The 16,188-nt window shown below is 42.8% G+C and overlaps 1 protein-coding gene across 1 annotated transcript; it reads right to left on the minus strand.

Moving 5' to 3' along the window:
* Window positions 1-1,266: 1,266 nt before the first annotated feature.
* LOC101852948 lies at window positions 1,267-14,609 on the minus strand. Its single transcript, XM_005104994.3, has 3 exons — window positions 14,304-14,609; window positions 9,030-12,588; window positions 1,267-8,054 (listed from the first exon to the last, which is right to left on the minus strand). The coding sequence occupies exons 2-3, from the start codon at window positions 12,553-12,555 to the stop codon at window positions 7,816-7,818; spliced, it is 3,765 nt and encodes a 1,254-aa protein (XP_005105051.1). The 5' UTR covers window positions 12,556-12,588; window positions 14,304-14,609; the 3' UTR covers window positions 1,267-7,815.
* Between the last annotated feature and the right edge of the window lie 1,579 nt (window positions 14,610-16,188).

The following is a 16,188-nucleotide window of genomic DNA, read 5'->3' on the forward strand; positions in this document are numbered from 1 at the left end:
AACATCTAAATGCTTACGCCAGCGACATTATTGAAACAACCAAGGCATCACTTAACCCATGATCACTGCACAAACTTTTCTTTTGTTTAATTTCCGCTATTTCTTTTTTTTTGACGAGTTTGTCCAAAAACTGAATGCTAGATCCCAGAAGGAAAATTGACATAGTAATGTTATTAAAATGGATTCTCCAGGTTGGGGTGAAATGGCACGCGCATCGAACAAACCTAGAGTGGCAAAAGTGCAAGGGTATTAGAAATAATATGTACAATAAGTAATATCTGGTCTTGAACCAGAGCCCAAATGGAAGAAAATTCATGGAAAGTTCTAGAACTTTCACTATTGTAATCAGATCTGATTAATAATGTTAAAAACTGGAACACACCAAAATTCATTGCCCCAGCCCACAAGTTGATAAGTCGAGAATCAATTCCATTTAAAAGAATCGCAAGGCTTGTGTACAGAACCTCTGATGAGAGACAAAGTGATATTGGGACCCATGTTATACAGCAGTACAAAAGGCGAAAGCTGAAGACGGAGACCTTGCCAACGATGGGGGGAAAGACCAAGGCTTAATTGTTGACATGGTCACCGCTCTAATCGCTTTGAAAAGTTACGGGACGACTTCACAAGATACTGGTAATTACTGGGTTTGGGGGGAGGGGGGGAGGGGGGAAGAAGGCCAAATGTCGATTTTGAGAAAAAGACTTTTAAGGTAGCAAATGCACACAAATACCTACAAGGAAAAAAGACTTGAACAGGATTGGAGTCTCCAACTTCAAAGGCGTTTTCTATTGGGACTTACGGATGTGCTATTGGAAACACTGCCAACAATGGGGGAATAAAGCGTATGCCTTGTTGACCTTGTTACCTGAAAGTTGACAAATTCAAAAACTTCGGTACCTAATCGATGTGCCAACTCTATTTGGGAACTTCGGAGCTGATACGGAGCTGAGGGCAAGACAGTTACACACGGACCAGACAGTTACACACGGACCAGACAGTTACACACGGACCAGACAGTTACACACGGACCAGACAGTTACACACGGACCAGACAGTTACACACGGACCAGACAGTTACACACGAACCAGACAGTTACACACGAACCAGACAGTTACACACGAACCAGACAGTTACTCCTGGGCAAGACAGCTATGCACTAAACATCGTCTTCATAAATAAAGCTAGTGAAGTAGCTACGTATCGGTATGGGGCAAGATAATACGAAGTTTTGTTCTGTTTTGTTTCTTGTTTTCTTTTTTTAAGGGGATGGGGGGTGTTAATCTAGCGTGCAAAAGGGTCGTGAACAGTTCCATCACTTGACATGAAAGAACATTACCAACACTGGGGGAACAACGCACTGCGCTGAATGTTGGTCTTGTTCTTAACGACTTAGTGACAGAACAGTTTCTGAAAATGGGTGCGGTTGTTGGGTGCTTGGTACAGTTTGCTTCTGTCACTACTTGCTGTCTTTCCTACCCTCGTATGTTTGTCACAAGAAATTTACCAACAGGCGCGTTTTAAGACTTGCGGGTGCCAGAAAACCGATCGAATCAACTTATAAACGCCAGTTTTTTTACACTCTTCGCCATACAAGAACTCCCATAAATTTGATTTAAGAACCCCCTTACACTTATTCTCAGCAATATTAGTGGTTTTACTCTTATTTGTAAGTCGTATAACTTTCAAATCTATGTTCACGTTTTACTTGCCGAATGTTCTGCTTCTACGGTGGCTTTCGGAATAAGTGGAACACGATTTTGAGTAAGGGAGACTGCCATATTTACAATAACTGCAACAGTTTACGCAGTACTTAACTCAATAGAGTTTATGAGTCTGCAAAACAAGGATTTCGAACACGGCCAACACAGGGGGAATCAATGCAGAGCATTGAATGTTGGTCTTGTTAAGAAACCTGGGACTTTACAATTATTCATTAAGATTATTTGTTTTATTGGCAGTACAGAAAGGAAGTTATTTTAAAAAACAGGTCCCCGCTTTAGCAGCCACGTTTCTATGCTATATTTTTTTCTGTTTTACAAAGCAATCAAGAGTTGTCAAAACAGCATCTGGTTTTAACCTAAGTTTCCTAGCGAACTTCGATAAGAAGAGGTGTTTTCCTTAAAGACGTCCAATCAGATGCAAGATTATTCTTGCATCTGAATGGACATATAGAAAAAGAAACATCTATTTCGTGGCGGGCGATTACATTGCCAACAATGGGGAACAAAGCTGTGAATGCTTTACTGTTGACCTTGTTATCGGAAAGGGCGAAAGTGCGCTATCTGAGAGCAAAATAAGTGGGGGGGGGGGGGGGGGCAGTGAATGGCGTGGGAAAGGGATAAATTAGTCTTCACGCGAGTTATGCACTACTTAGGATCATTCCTTTTGGGTCAACAGAAATCAAATTGTGGTTGTTCATTGCAGTCTTTTTCTCCTTTTCTTTTTTTGTAATCTCTTTGAGCATAACGCTGAGCGGCTTGGGTTATTGTCCTTATGTTGTTTCTAAATGCCAAACACAATATCTGTAAGATCTCAAGTGTTGAGTCTGGAAGTTCTAGCAAGACCAACACTGGGGGAAACAAATGTCGAACATTGAAATGTTGGTCTTGCTCAACTTTTTAAAAAAACCCACTTTTAACCTGCTTTTTGGGTTGCTGAAATAAAATAAACCGGTTTCATTTTTTTTTCTGATGAGGTGACGGAAAAACTCGTTTTATAGACCCCACACGTTTGAAAAAGCACAGATACTCCACTTTGATCTCTGCCAAAGGCTGAGAAGCGATTGTTTGGGGCTAGAAAACCCAATTGTTTAGTGCACAAGTGAAGAGAAGCACAAAGACTCAATAAAGGTTGTTTAATGCAGGTGAAACAGCAAGATAGAAACAGGGGGAAAGAAAAGTTCTACCAACCAGTGGGGCCCTCCAACCCCCCACAATTCTTTTGAAGTATGGGTTCGTGAGAAATGATTTTACGTTACTTTACCTTACAAATGAAAAAAACAGCTTATTTTTTACTTTTACCTTGAGAGTTAATAGTTGAGCGGGAAACTTCTGAAAGGCAACACTGCCACCAATGGGGGAAAAAGCCGGAACTTTATTGTTGACCTTGTTACCTCAGAAATACAATCAGTACTTATGCAAATCGAAGCAAAGCAATGTTTAAGTAGCTTGGACTAGACAATAATTTGTGCAGGGGAAGATTTGGAGTAAAGAAGCCCATCGACACAACCATGTAGAGTCTGAAAATCGCAAGACGGACAGAAAAGTCCGGACAGACCAATTAACATTGCCGACAGTGGGGGAAAAGACCGAAGCCTTACTGTCGACAATGTTGACTGGCGATAAGAACTGCAAGAAGGATTTTGCCAAAAAAAAGACAAAGTGGGGGGTTCCACGATTCCTTAAAACTTACAAGCGTGTTGATCTCAGCAAAACTAAGGATCGGGTGGCGATTAGGAAAGCGCAGACGCTTGCATGTAAGTTGTACGCTGAACATAACATTGCAGGCCTATCTACTACGGTGTTCGCCATTCATAAAATGTCTCTACCCTGGCCTGCTTCTTACCTAGCCCGGGGATAAACGTAATCTAGAAGTGCAATTCAAACAAGAGCTTTTAAGTGAAATGAAAAATTCGGCATACCCCCCTCTGAGGCTGGGGGGAACGATATCAGACATGTTTAACGTTTATGAACAAAGACGTTGTTGGTATCTTGTTTACCCACTCAAGTGCAAACGTTCTGGAGAAGCAAAATTGGACGTGACTTTTCAAGCCAACTTTATTTCGCGAAGTCTACTCTTGGAGATAGGGAAATCAAGTGGCAGGAATGGAGGTCTTCACTAAAAGACAGGACTCCGGGAGGTAGGAGGAATAGGGGAGGGGTAGGGGGAGGGGAGAGGATGGGATGTACATGTATGAGGGGAGAGGGTGGGGCTAAGGGAGGGGAAGGAGTAGGTGCGGTTATTGTTAGGTACCTCTGAAAGTCGTTACAAAATAGTTCGGATAAACACAACAACGCCAACACTGGGGGAATAAGCTTACACTTATAATGTTGATTTTGTTGTACTTATGCCTGGACTCCGTTGACTTACGGGAGACAAAAGTCCTCATTCCGGTCCATGTCAATTTGAATTTTTAATCCTGGTATTTCAATAAATGAACTTCAAAAGGATCATTTTAGCAAATTTTATGGTTACGATTTACTTTAAGATGTTGGCCACAGTTTAAAACAAATTTGAGATTTCACGAAAAACGATTTATAGCTGCCACTCGTTTATCAATTTTGAGATCAAAACAGAAAGCCGAGAGGGGGGGGGGGTAAGATGAAGGAAAAGGACGAAGGAAGAGAGCAGGGGCACTATATAAGGGAACATAAGCCACGAATAAGCAAAAAGACGACATTTCTTATTTTTTCTCGATAACACCATTGTCAACACTGGGGGAATTAAGCTAGTGCTCGAAATGTTGACAAAGCTGTATCGTCGAGCATGATGACGAAATCTATTGAAACTGTAGAGGAACCTAAAATGTGGCCCTTTACATAGCAACCTGTGAACTGGACAGTAATCTCATAAATATTCATGGCATGTCATTGCACACTTGTTAACTAGATGGTGACTAAAATAGCGAGCACAGGCGGTTGTAATAGAAGATTGATATGGTAAAATAAATAGCAAAAAAAGGAAGAGAGTTTGGAAGGGGGGGGGAGGGGTGTAAAATTAAGGGGGAAAAGGGAGGTGGTGGAAAGGGGCGAGCTGGGAGAGGAAAGTACACAAGCCTTATTCTTTCACATTCTAAAAAACATTCAAAGACGATAAAAGGATGTTTTTCTACAATAACTTGCTAATTTTCTGTAGGTTATTGATTACGTTCCTGACAAAGAAAACGTGTGTGCTTTCGATTGAGTAGGTGTTTTACGGCACTATCGAGTGTGTTCGAGCATTGGTGCATGCAGAAAGAAAAAGGGAAGGTGCTGTTTTAGAACACAAGAATGGTTTCAGCCGGGTTATGATAGGTTTGGTATCAACAGATGACTGGAACGAAGCTCCGAAGTTGCTGATCATTTGCATTTTAAACTCCGAACCAAATGGCTTTTACGATTTTTTGGCCCACAGTAAAACTGACTAAACAAACAGAAACAATAGTTATTTCACTAGCCATCTTTCTAGGGCAAGCAACATTAATAACATTGTATGAAGTGTTTACTTTATACCAGTCTAGTTTTAACTTTTATAAAGCTGTGGTTGCCATAGCAACACCGACACTGGGGGAACAAGCTATGCTTAATGTTGGCATTGTTATGAGCAGCTTTGTGATTTTAGAATAGTCGTAGCCCATAGATTAACACGCCACAAAATGTAATTTTTAATTCTAACGAGATCAGGACAATCAACCACTAAATTGGTAAAAATTTATGAAAACCAGTAGGTTCATTGAAAAAAAAAATCTTGTGGAATTTGTGGAATTTATGATGTGTCTTAATGAATCGTGCCAATTAACGCTATATTTATATCCTATATGACAAGGTCATTTTGTCTGTTTCGGAGAGGAATGTTTGAAAGACTTGAAAAATGATAAGGGAGGAAGGACGGCCTCCTCTAAGTTAGTTTTACGTTTAGGTTGACACAAATTGGTATTTGTCGAGTGTCCACTGCACCTTGAGCAAATAAGAAGAGAAGGGAACACACGCATAGAAGTTGATGTCACCGAATCTCTGGTTAGCATCAAAAGGGCTGGATCATAAATTAATATATTTTAGGTGGAACATTTTGACAAGAGAACTTTGAGAAAGGGTTAACATTTCCCCAGGTAGGAAACGTGTGAAAGGAAAATTGGCTCTTCAATTAGGGCAGATAACGTATCGGCATTTCAGCCAGAGATACCACTTGAGTAAGAATCCATACCTTGACACTGGTTATCAAAAGGCAAAAGGCTTAAGACCACAATGACTGAAGCGTCTCTGACAGGACTGACGTTTCTTTTGTTTTCTCCATTTTCTTTTAAAAATATGTGAGGGAATAGTGCTAAAAAGCAGAATTGAGATATTAAGAGAAAGACTTGACACGTCTAAAGCGAACAACCCTGCATGAGTAGAGTAGACAAGAGTTTGTAGACAAAACGAACAGAAATGAACATATAAAGTATGAAAATATCAAAATGAAAATATCAAAATGAAGTGCTCAACTGCATTTGAGGATCTTTGAGCTGTAACCACGATAGGAGACCACGACCCGACCCAATGGTATACTAATAACGTTAAAAGAGAAACACATTCTGTACAATTTGTGATTAGGTATGCTCTTTTACAATACATTTTTATACAATGGAATTTAAGTACTTTCTTCTTTTACTGCAGTCGCTACTAGTATTTAAACCATTGGTAGTAGTGGCAGAGTGAGTAATATACCCTATATCTGATAGTGGCAAACCTGCATTTTTTAAATATTTGTGTGACAAATAGGCGTCATGAGACCATCTTGGAAACAAAGAGGATAAGGAAGCGCTTTGTTTTGCCGAACGGAAATTTGTCTTAACGAAAAGTTTTGAGGGGGAGCAGCGTGTGACGAAATAGTGAAATAGCACCCAATACAATGCACGAATTCTATTATTGGACAGTTGCAAGCCGCAATGACTTAAGTCTTATCTTTACGTTAAATATTATTTCTAGTTATTTTCCGATGCACTTACACGGTATTATACTTTGGATTTGAGGAAGGAACACCTCTCAACTTTCTTGTTAGTCTTTAAAGCTGAGGTGTTGGAACAAAGATAATCGGAAACGAAAAGGGCGTTTGCGGATGGAAGGAGAGAAAAAGGGAAAAAATAACCGAGATAACGGGAGTAGAGGGCGGGGTAAGGGTGGAAGTGGGGGAAAAAAACTAGCGCAGTCTGAGACTTAACACACGACTAGTCCCACATTGTTTAAGGTTCGGTTCAGTTCTTGCAGCTTAGCCGTGTGTTAGGTCAAGGACGGGCTTCGCCGTGGCTGGAATTTCCACTGGCTTTCAAGGACCAAACCAACGGGTGGAATTTTCCCCCACTACTTTTCAAGAGCTTAACGCACGAGTAATATTATCTCCTTTGGTGTCAGGATAGCTTTACTTACCACACCCTCACCGGATAGTATCGGAAAAAGAGTTAATTTCCACAACAAACATTCCTTTCGTGATACGACTCAAAAGTGTCCAATATTTGATCAAGTGCACAGGACATGTGGGCCGTCTAAATTTGTTTCATTCTCAAAACTTATCGTAATCCCGATGTTTAACCCGATCGTGGGGGAGTGCGGTTATTTTTATACTCGGGGCAGTTACGGCCGTTAAGGGTAGTGTTCCTTTGGTCTCATGACGCCCTCAAGTTTACTTTTGATAAAATTCCTTACGTCAAGATTAATAATTCAAACAAATCCCACCCACCATTTTTAAAATTAAACCAGATGGTTCCATAATTTTAACTCGTTCACATCATAATACACTATATTTCCACTTTCAAACATTCACACATACAAATCTCATTCACGCATTTTAAAATTAGCTCACACGATTGGTTATGTCCCATAGTAAAATAATCCCTAGTACAAATCCGGTTGCCCGGGTGCATAAAATTACGTATATTAACAACCTAGCTGAACACAGATTTTCATATTGCGTTTACAACTTTTGACAGAATTGACCTACAAATTCCATTCAGAAACCTATTCTATAAAATTAAGCGTTTATATTATTAACTAAGATAACATCCATTCAAAAATTACATTCATCCATACCGAGATAAAACATAATTTAAACGATTGCACTTTTTAAAAGAACTTCCCTCACACATTGAGATTGTTGAGGGGTCGTGACGTCACGGCCCACACAGCGGCCAGGTTCCGGATGTACGTCCGATTGGGTTCCGGCCGTCTGACGTCTGCACGGAACGCCTGGAGGCAGTACGGGGAGCCGCCGAGAGGAAGAGAGACGTTTGACCACTGTGCATACGTAGCGGGGCACGGTAGATTATGCGCGCAAATCCGCCGGCCTAAATTCGTTCGAATCTCAATGTTCTGCAGAACTGGAAGAAAAAACAGGATATGGGCATTAAATAGAATCGCAAAGGCATTAATGATGAGATAAAGAAATGCAAAAGTATTTCCTGAGTGATATGGCGCATGTATACATCAACTTATTTCATGACACATTGGGAGGAAGACAAGCTAATGATTGCGGAGCCCACCCCTGCACCGAGATCAAGCAACCCCCCCACAACCAAACTTACAATTCCAAGCTCTTCCACTTGCATTGTTTTTCAACAAGTTCCATGCCCTTGTCTTAGCCGCAATTAAAGTAGATGTTTTAGTAGGTGTTTCACTGCACTATCGACTCAATAAAGTAGAAGAGACAGAACAAGGAAAGAAAGGAAGGAAAAGAGGAGATTGAAAATAAAAGTATGCTATATGCATATCGTATCTCAAACTTCAAGTTCAATATTTTGCCACTACAAGGATTGCACCTGCTGCAATGTGCATGTTACTATGGGATCATAAGTGTGCAGAAAAAATGTGAGTAGTTTAGGGCAACCATTACAGTAACGATTTTAGCTGTTACTGTATGATGATGACCATCAATGATTTATTTGGTGCCTCTATAAATAAATCATTGATGGTCATCATCATACAGTAACAGCTAAAATCGTTACAAAAAAGGCATGCAGACCACAACTAAAAGCACCTCAAAGCAGAGGGAGAGCGATTCACAGTTGAACGTCCGCAGAGGTGGGGAGCAAGACAGATGGGGAGCTAGACAGAAATGGGGAGCTAGACAGAAATGGGGAGCTAGACAGAAATGGGGAGCTAGACAAATGGGGAGCTAGACAAATGGGGAGCTAGACAAATGGGGAGCTAGACAAATGGAGAGAAAAGAGCACATCGTCACAACGATAAGTTAGTTCAGGGGAAAAGTAAGACTAGAGGGGGCTAGATTTAAATGTGAGCGCCCCCCCCCCCCCCCCCCCACCCGTCTTCCCAAACTGAGAACTCTTTTAACTCACCAGCATCTCCCTGTACAGCTACTCCGATCACATGCTCTCCCCGTCTCAGAAAGACGGGTCTGCTTTTTTTCTCCCCGCCTCGTCCGTTGCTGTCCTCACGCGACCTTGCGGCTCCCAGAGCAGCGTCCTGACCATGCAGCAACCCAGAGGAATCGTCTTGTCCTATCAGCGACGAGGATGAGCTTATACTTGTGCTTCTGCTGTATACACCACTATCTGAAGTGTCAGCGCTGCCACCATCGGTCGAGCATCCGGTAACAGACGCTTCAGGTAATGGCCCACCCAGCACGCACCTTTTGCGTCTTCCTTTCTTCCGGGAATACTGCATCTCAATCCGCGTGATGTAAGGGACTCCGTTGTGGGTTCTGTAATAGAAGGTGAGTTTCTTCAGCGTGTGAGTGGTGTTGCACACTTCCATCACTTCAACGTTGGCCGGAACTACGTCATCGGGTAAACACGACACCGCTGCATCCGCCCTATTTCTGCGGTTGCTGGAGAGGAAAGGCTGCAGAAGATATTCTTGACGGGTGTTCTTCGCCGTGATGCACAGTTTGGAACGTTCGTAACGGGTCTCGTGATAGGGGCGAAATGCGAGTCGTCTGTAAGCCGGGGGCCTGTTCTCAGCACCATTGGGAACCTGCCTGGGGGGCGGTTCTGGCGGTCCTAGGAGTACACGCTGCATGAATGACCTTGGTGGCTCTTCCACAGTGTCCAGGACAGATGTATCCGTCGCTGACTGGAGGAGTCGACGGATGCGACGTTTAGCCTCTGAATTGTCAGTCTTGTTGGTCAAGACGTACTTGCTCGCCGCTTTTAACACTTCTATTTCGGACTCTCTGTAAGGGAGAGGGAAGCCTTGGGGGTTTTGCACCGTTGTCTCCTCGTTGCAGAGTACCATGAGAACAACTTCCGGCGAGGCTGACATAAAATCTGGGCAGTCAGAGCACACCTCGGAAAGTCTCTGGAGCATGAAGTCCGCACAGGTTCGAGCCATGAGCAGATCCGCCAGCAAGCAGGCTGACAAAAGAACCCGCACAGAGTCGCGAACACACAAGTCTCTGTCGGCGGCTGCTTGCTGCTCCTTGTGGTTTCTAAGATCCCAAATCGATTGCACTCTACTGTCAGCGAGCCGTTTTATTTCAGACTGAAAATACGCGTTCAGATACTCCATTAGCTTTGGAATGTCGAAATCTTCCCACAGCTGATTGTAGGACGGGATACGAAGGATAATGAAATCTGCCGTCCGTTTGAGAAGAAGGTAGTTGTGAGAAAAGGGATGGGTGGACCTGGGAGCAAACCTCGTCTGGTTCTCCGCGGGTTTCACATTTTCTTTATCGCATTTCGCTCGCTTTACGTCACCCTTCCTTCCCGATCCGCTCTCGTTGGAACCTTTGGAAGACCGTTCCTTGCCAGCTCTGGTCTGAGAATCGGGTTTCCGGCGCCGCTTTTTCTCCAGTCCAGGTCGTCTGGGCCGGACGGGCGACACTTCCGGTACTTGTGCTATATTGGCGTCGCCGGCCACAGCGCTGGGGTAAAGGCCTGCTCGACTCGACTTGTGCAGAGGGGAGCTAGATGATATTGGAGTTGGCACCTTCATTTTGGAGACGGGACTTGCGCAGCTCATTACGCTTGTATCCACGGTGGATTCTCTATCTTGTCGGAATGGTTTGTTTGGCGTTCGACTCTTGGAGAAGTCCAAAGGCATTTCTGGCTCCTCTTTGGGTCCTCGGTTGGCACTTACAGTGCTAAGAGCAGTGCACCTTTCTTTCGGTACATTTTGTTTTGATTTTGTTGCTAAGACTGGGAAAATTCTCTTTGCAATTGGACACGCATGCAGGTCCGAAGGTACTTCCACTGCAGATGAGATTGTGCTGGTTGTGTCTGACGTAGACCCCGAAACCATAGGCTCTTCGGTATTTTTGTAGTTGACAGACAGCTCGCATGTTTCTTTCAACTGTTTAAGGTCTTTCTTTGATTGCGCAGAGTTGGAGGTTTTCGTGAGGCGACACCGAGGTGCAGACAGCGCGTTAATGCCATCAAACTGATCCAGGGTAGACGGGGAGGCCAGTCCGATCTTTGAGATGTTCACAGGAGCCACTTCAGGCTCAGTCTCTCGCACTTGGTATACCGCCTGCTCTCCTCCTCGCTTCGACAGCTCTTCCACATTGTGCGTATACTCCAGCGGTGAGGCGGGCCTGGGGTAGGTAAAGCGCAGCTCTCCTTTAGGACTAGGGGTGTTGTTTCTGCTGAAATACCCAGACTCCCGCCTACTGCTGATGGGACGGTACAGGTGTGTCTGTGGTGAGGTGGGGAAACCCGGACTGGACAAAACAAGCTGGGAGAAATCAGACAGTGACGAATCTTTATCCTTTTTCAGAACAGGACTGTCCCCATCGCTGCTGGAACCAGTGCGCTGCAGGTAAGACTTTCCCATTGTCTTCTCGCACACGTTTCCAACATGAGCGGTGTTTGACGTTTCTTGTGCGTCAAAGTGACCTTTAGGTTTTATCCCGTCTTCTGAGTCGGGGCTTTTGTTTGTCTTTCCAGAGGACGGCTGCATTTCGTTGGCAACCTGTAGATCCACGACATCGAGGCTTGTACGTTCCTCTACCGCCTCCATATCCAAATTTGGTTCTGTTCCAATGTGCTGTTCCTCAGTACTTGTACAATGGACGTCCACTTTAATGGTAACAGTTGTCGGAGCAGCTCGCAAGTGCTTGGAAGTGGATTCAAAATTCGGGCAGTTTACGTCGTTATTGTTCGTGTCGCTGATACTGTCAGGGACCAGGACGCCCATTGGTGACACTGACCCACTCGAGCATGCGTCCCTCCGCACGATGAAATCCAGGTCGTCGCTTTCACCCTGGTAAGTCCATTGTTTCCTATTGTACGAGCGTAAGACACTACAGCACTCATCTTGAACACTCGTACACTTTGTAGAATCTTCTGTACAACGAGAGCAAACCTCAGACAAGCCACCTTCATTCCTGTTTGTCATTGGGTTATCCATTGGTTTTGGGCCCAAGTCTTTAGTCTTCTGGTTCAAGTCTAGAATCCCTGTCTTACTACGACTCCTCCGTCGCTGCTCGACATTGGACGTCCTTTCCAAAGACGAGATGCCCATTTTCACTTTGGGAGCCACTTGAGAACAGTTTTTCTCCGACACGCATTCGTCGGTTGAGCTGTAGTCCAGCCAGTACTCGTCCTCGATGTAATCGTCAAGAAACACTTCGTCTTCACTCAACTCCCTCTCCATCTCCGCCGGGTTACCCAGTTCTTCGAACGGGTCCGTCATGGAGTAGGACCAGGTGCTGGACAAACCCCGAGAATCCCGGGCTCGACTGCCGGCCCCGATGTTCGGCTCGCTGGTCCGTCGATCCTGTCCGCTGTTTTTTTCCTCTGCAGCAGGCGGGGCTTCCAAGCTAGGGGCTCGGCTTCTGGGCCGGTTAATAAAGTTCAGCAAGGATCTCAGACGGGACAATCCCGATTTTGCTGAGCTGGAGCTGGAAGAGGCGTTTTTGCTCATGGCTGCGTTGTCTGGAACAAATGACTGCTGGATCTGTGGAGTAGAATAGAAAACGGTGTAGAAAGTGGGTGGGGAGCGTATGCAGGACAAAGAGACGCCAACTCTAATTTCTTGGGTGAGAGTTTAGTTTTAGTAAGAGTTTTACAGCACTTGCTACACAATAAGGTCATATAAGTGCCTGAGATTTGAGGTGTCACAAGAGAGTAACAGACACAAAAGGAGGGGAGGTAGAGACGATATATTTTTTTTATAGGAAAGATGGAGCAAACCACACCAGAGCACGAGCAAACTACTCACTAAAAGAAAGCTTGTTATACGCTTACATATAAATGAGAAGAAAAATAACCATATGCTGAAATAAAAGTGAACATCCAAATATAAAGGCACTTCACCACCTTGAAATTTAAACGTAGAATAAGTCTTATTAGATGCAAATACAGATGCACGCATACAATAAATGTGCATAACAAGACTCAGAAAAACAGTTGGCTTATAAGTCTTTTTTTAGAGGTGAAAGGGGGGGGGGGGTAAATGTTCTTACACATCCATGGACATAATTTATATCCTTTTTCTTACCCTGCCTGTCAAGGCCAAACCGGACTGGAAGGAATACATGTACAACATTTCAACACAAAGACATGAAATACTTTATAAAGAAATTTTCCCCTTAAAGGAATCGAACTCTGATCTGTGTGCTACTGCGAAGCGCCCGACCGCTACACCACAGACGCTGGTAAAGTCAGAAGTTAGCTCCCGAAAATCGACCCCACTATGTCGTATTTTACTGTCTGAAAAAAAAACAAAAAAACAAGAGCAACACATACCAACGTAGTGTTTGCGTAACTTGCAAGATTCCCATCAGGCAGAAAGACACTTCCAAAAGTATTAAAAACATTAAACTCGCACAACCTGTCAAGAGTTACTTGGCCCAATTGTTATGTTATCGACATTTCGCTACCTAAGAATTACAAAGTACCTTCTGAAATGTTTGGCCGTTTAGGGGTTACTCAGCGCATGAGGAAACCAAATGCCCAACCCCCTAAGGTATCGAATAAGCGCCCCCCCGGCTTATTAATTTTCAGGGGGGTTTTTTTAAATGTTAACAGCTGGGGCAATATTGCTTTTAACAGCAAGTGCGTCATGTTTTTCCAATCGGGACATTATGCTTATTTTGTGCAAAAAATGTGTTAAAAGTTTAGCCACTAAAAATGGTCAGTGATGAGCTGTGATGTATGCCTTATGCGTAACCAAAAAAGTGAAAAGCGGGAAGTGTTGTGAGCAAAGTAATTTTACGTGTGACAGATTTCAAGTATTTTATATAAATTAGTAAAGACAAGTTTTTAAAAAAATCTAGCTACAATTGTTCTGGAAAAAATGATTTAATATATCTAATTAAGACAAATTGATACAAATTGCTGCGTGAAGTATGGATGACATTGATTCACCCGTTGAAGTTGAAGAGATATTTGAGGATAGGTCGCACCACGAATTTTGACTGCACTATTGGTGGAGAGCCTCACAACTTTTAAAAAAACAGGAAAAATAATTGCAGCTACATGATATTTTCCTCCTTCTCAAAATATTACTAGATATCTAGATCTAGATCTAGATCTAGATCTAGATTATCTAGATCTAGATCTAATCTAGATTCTAACATTTTTCTGATGGCATGACAACTTTTAAATAGAAACTTTACTATCTTAGATCTATAACATTATAAAAACGTTTGGAGAAGAAAAAACACTTACCACGCCGATGTGATGAAAGGAAGAATAGAATTCACACTGGTGGCGCCGACTCCATGGACAAATGGTTGCTCCAAGGGTTAAAAATTCTCTTGCGTCTCGGAGAAGACCGACAGGAGTGTCCAAGGTCTTTGCTTTTCAAGTGCGCAGACCGCTGGCACGCGACTTACTTCGCTGGCCTGAAGATAAAATTCACTGACGTCGCCTTCCTCCAAACGGGGTGTGAGGTAAAAGCCCACTCTGTCTCACACACGTCGCAATTTCTGTTTTGCTAGGCACAGTCGCGAAAGAACTGCTTGACACAGTGTCTTTGCGGTGACTGAAATTCCAAGGCGCTTGAGTTGCCATGAAAAGGGGTTCGGTGTAAACCCGGATTGTCTTCAGTTTGGGGCCAAAAGCTCTTTTAAAAACGGCCAAATTTCATGCAGTACTCTTTTACTTCTCTTCGTCACATGGGCACAGTCTTCCCCCTCCTGGTCCCCTCATTCCTCCCACGTTCACCCCTCCCCTGTTACCTCCCCCTATCTCCCTCTCTCTCTCTCTCTCTCTCTCTCTCTCTCTCTCTCTCTCTCTCTCTCTCGTTATCTCCCTCTCTCTCTTTCTCTTTTTCTTTCTCTCTCTAAGCACAAATATACAAATTTTAAATTTCCATTTGTACAGAACACAAGTAGAAATATTATCTTCTCAGATGGCATGTATGGTATTTGCTTATGTGTTTTACTTTCTTCCTCTTTTTTTTGCTTTTGTTCTTTAATTCGTAATCACCACGCTAATCTTTTCATCAGAAAGGAAGAAAGAAAGTAATTTTTTAAAATGAAATTGATCATTGAGCTGACCGTATTAAACTTTTTAAAAATTAGCAAAATCAAAACCATATGCTTCCAACACAGGGTAAAAGAACACAAGTAGCACAAGAAACTTAATACAAAAAAGTGCTGTACTTTTTTGTTTTCATAGTTCTATACTTTGTATTAAAAAAAACCTTTACTTCTGATCTAAGATATGCAAACATGAGAGAAACCAACCAACCAATAAATCAACTAATTCCTAGGGAAGATACACAACTCACCAATCATTTCTTTTAAATCAAACAATTTAATGCAACAATCAATCTCGCAAACGTCCGTTCACTCAAGAGAAAATCAGCACTCTATCCACGAAAAAAAGTCTAAAAAGAAGGAACAAATGAACAAAAGTAAAATGCGAAAAATGGGCTTATTTTGGATTGCAGATCAGCCATAGACGACCGTTTATCTCTCAATCTGGAAACACCTGAGCTTCTCAGCTGTAATTTTTTTAAGCGATTCGCACGAGACCCAAAAGGTATTTTGAGTTCTCGATAACATTGAGTTAAGTTCACGTTGACAATGAGTTGTGATTTTTCAAGGACTACGGGAAAAAAAGATAACTGAGGAAGTGAAATGAAGAACTGTGGAAAGAAAAGGGAAAAATAATAGAAATAAGGCAGGGGTTGAGATAAAGAGAAGATCCGAGTGAAAGCGCTGACGAGGGGGGAAGGGGGGTCATGCAAAAGAGAAAGGGATAGAAAAGGACGAAAAGGTAACAAAAAAAAAGAGGGGGGGGGTAAAAAAGTTGTTTCCAGCTCTTGTAGTTTTTGACATGGTATGCGAGTGTGTCCGCCGAGCGCTTTAACATGGCTTTTAAAATTTGTTTTTGACCGATTTTATCGTGCTTCTAGGCTTGAACCGGTTGTTCCAAAATACCAGAACTCATGGGACAAATTGTTAACGCAAAAAGGTAAGGAAGAATGAAAAAAATTAAGCACAGCATGTCAAATGAACATAAGAGCAGACATATTAATTTCCGTTATTTTATCTTCTGAAGCATTGCACCTCATATCGGCATGCAGATTTGGGAGTCCCTGCCC

Source organism: Aplysia californica, unplaced genomic scaffold (genome assembly GCF_000002075.1).
Source record: "Aplysia californica isolate F4 #8 unplaced genomic scaffold, AplCal3.0 scaffold00445, whole genome shotgun sequence".
Lineage (NCBI taxonomy): Eukaryota > Metazoa > Mollusca > Gastropoda > Aplysiida > Aplysiidae > Aplysia > Aplysia californica.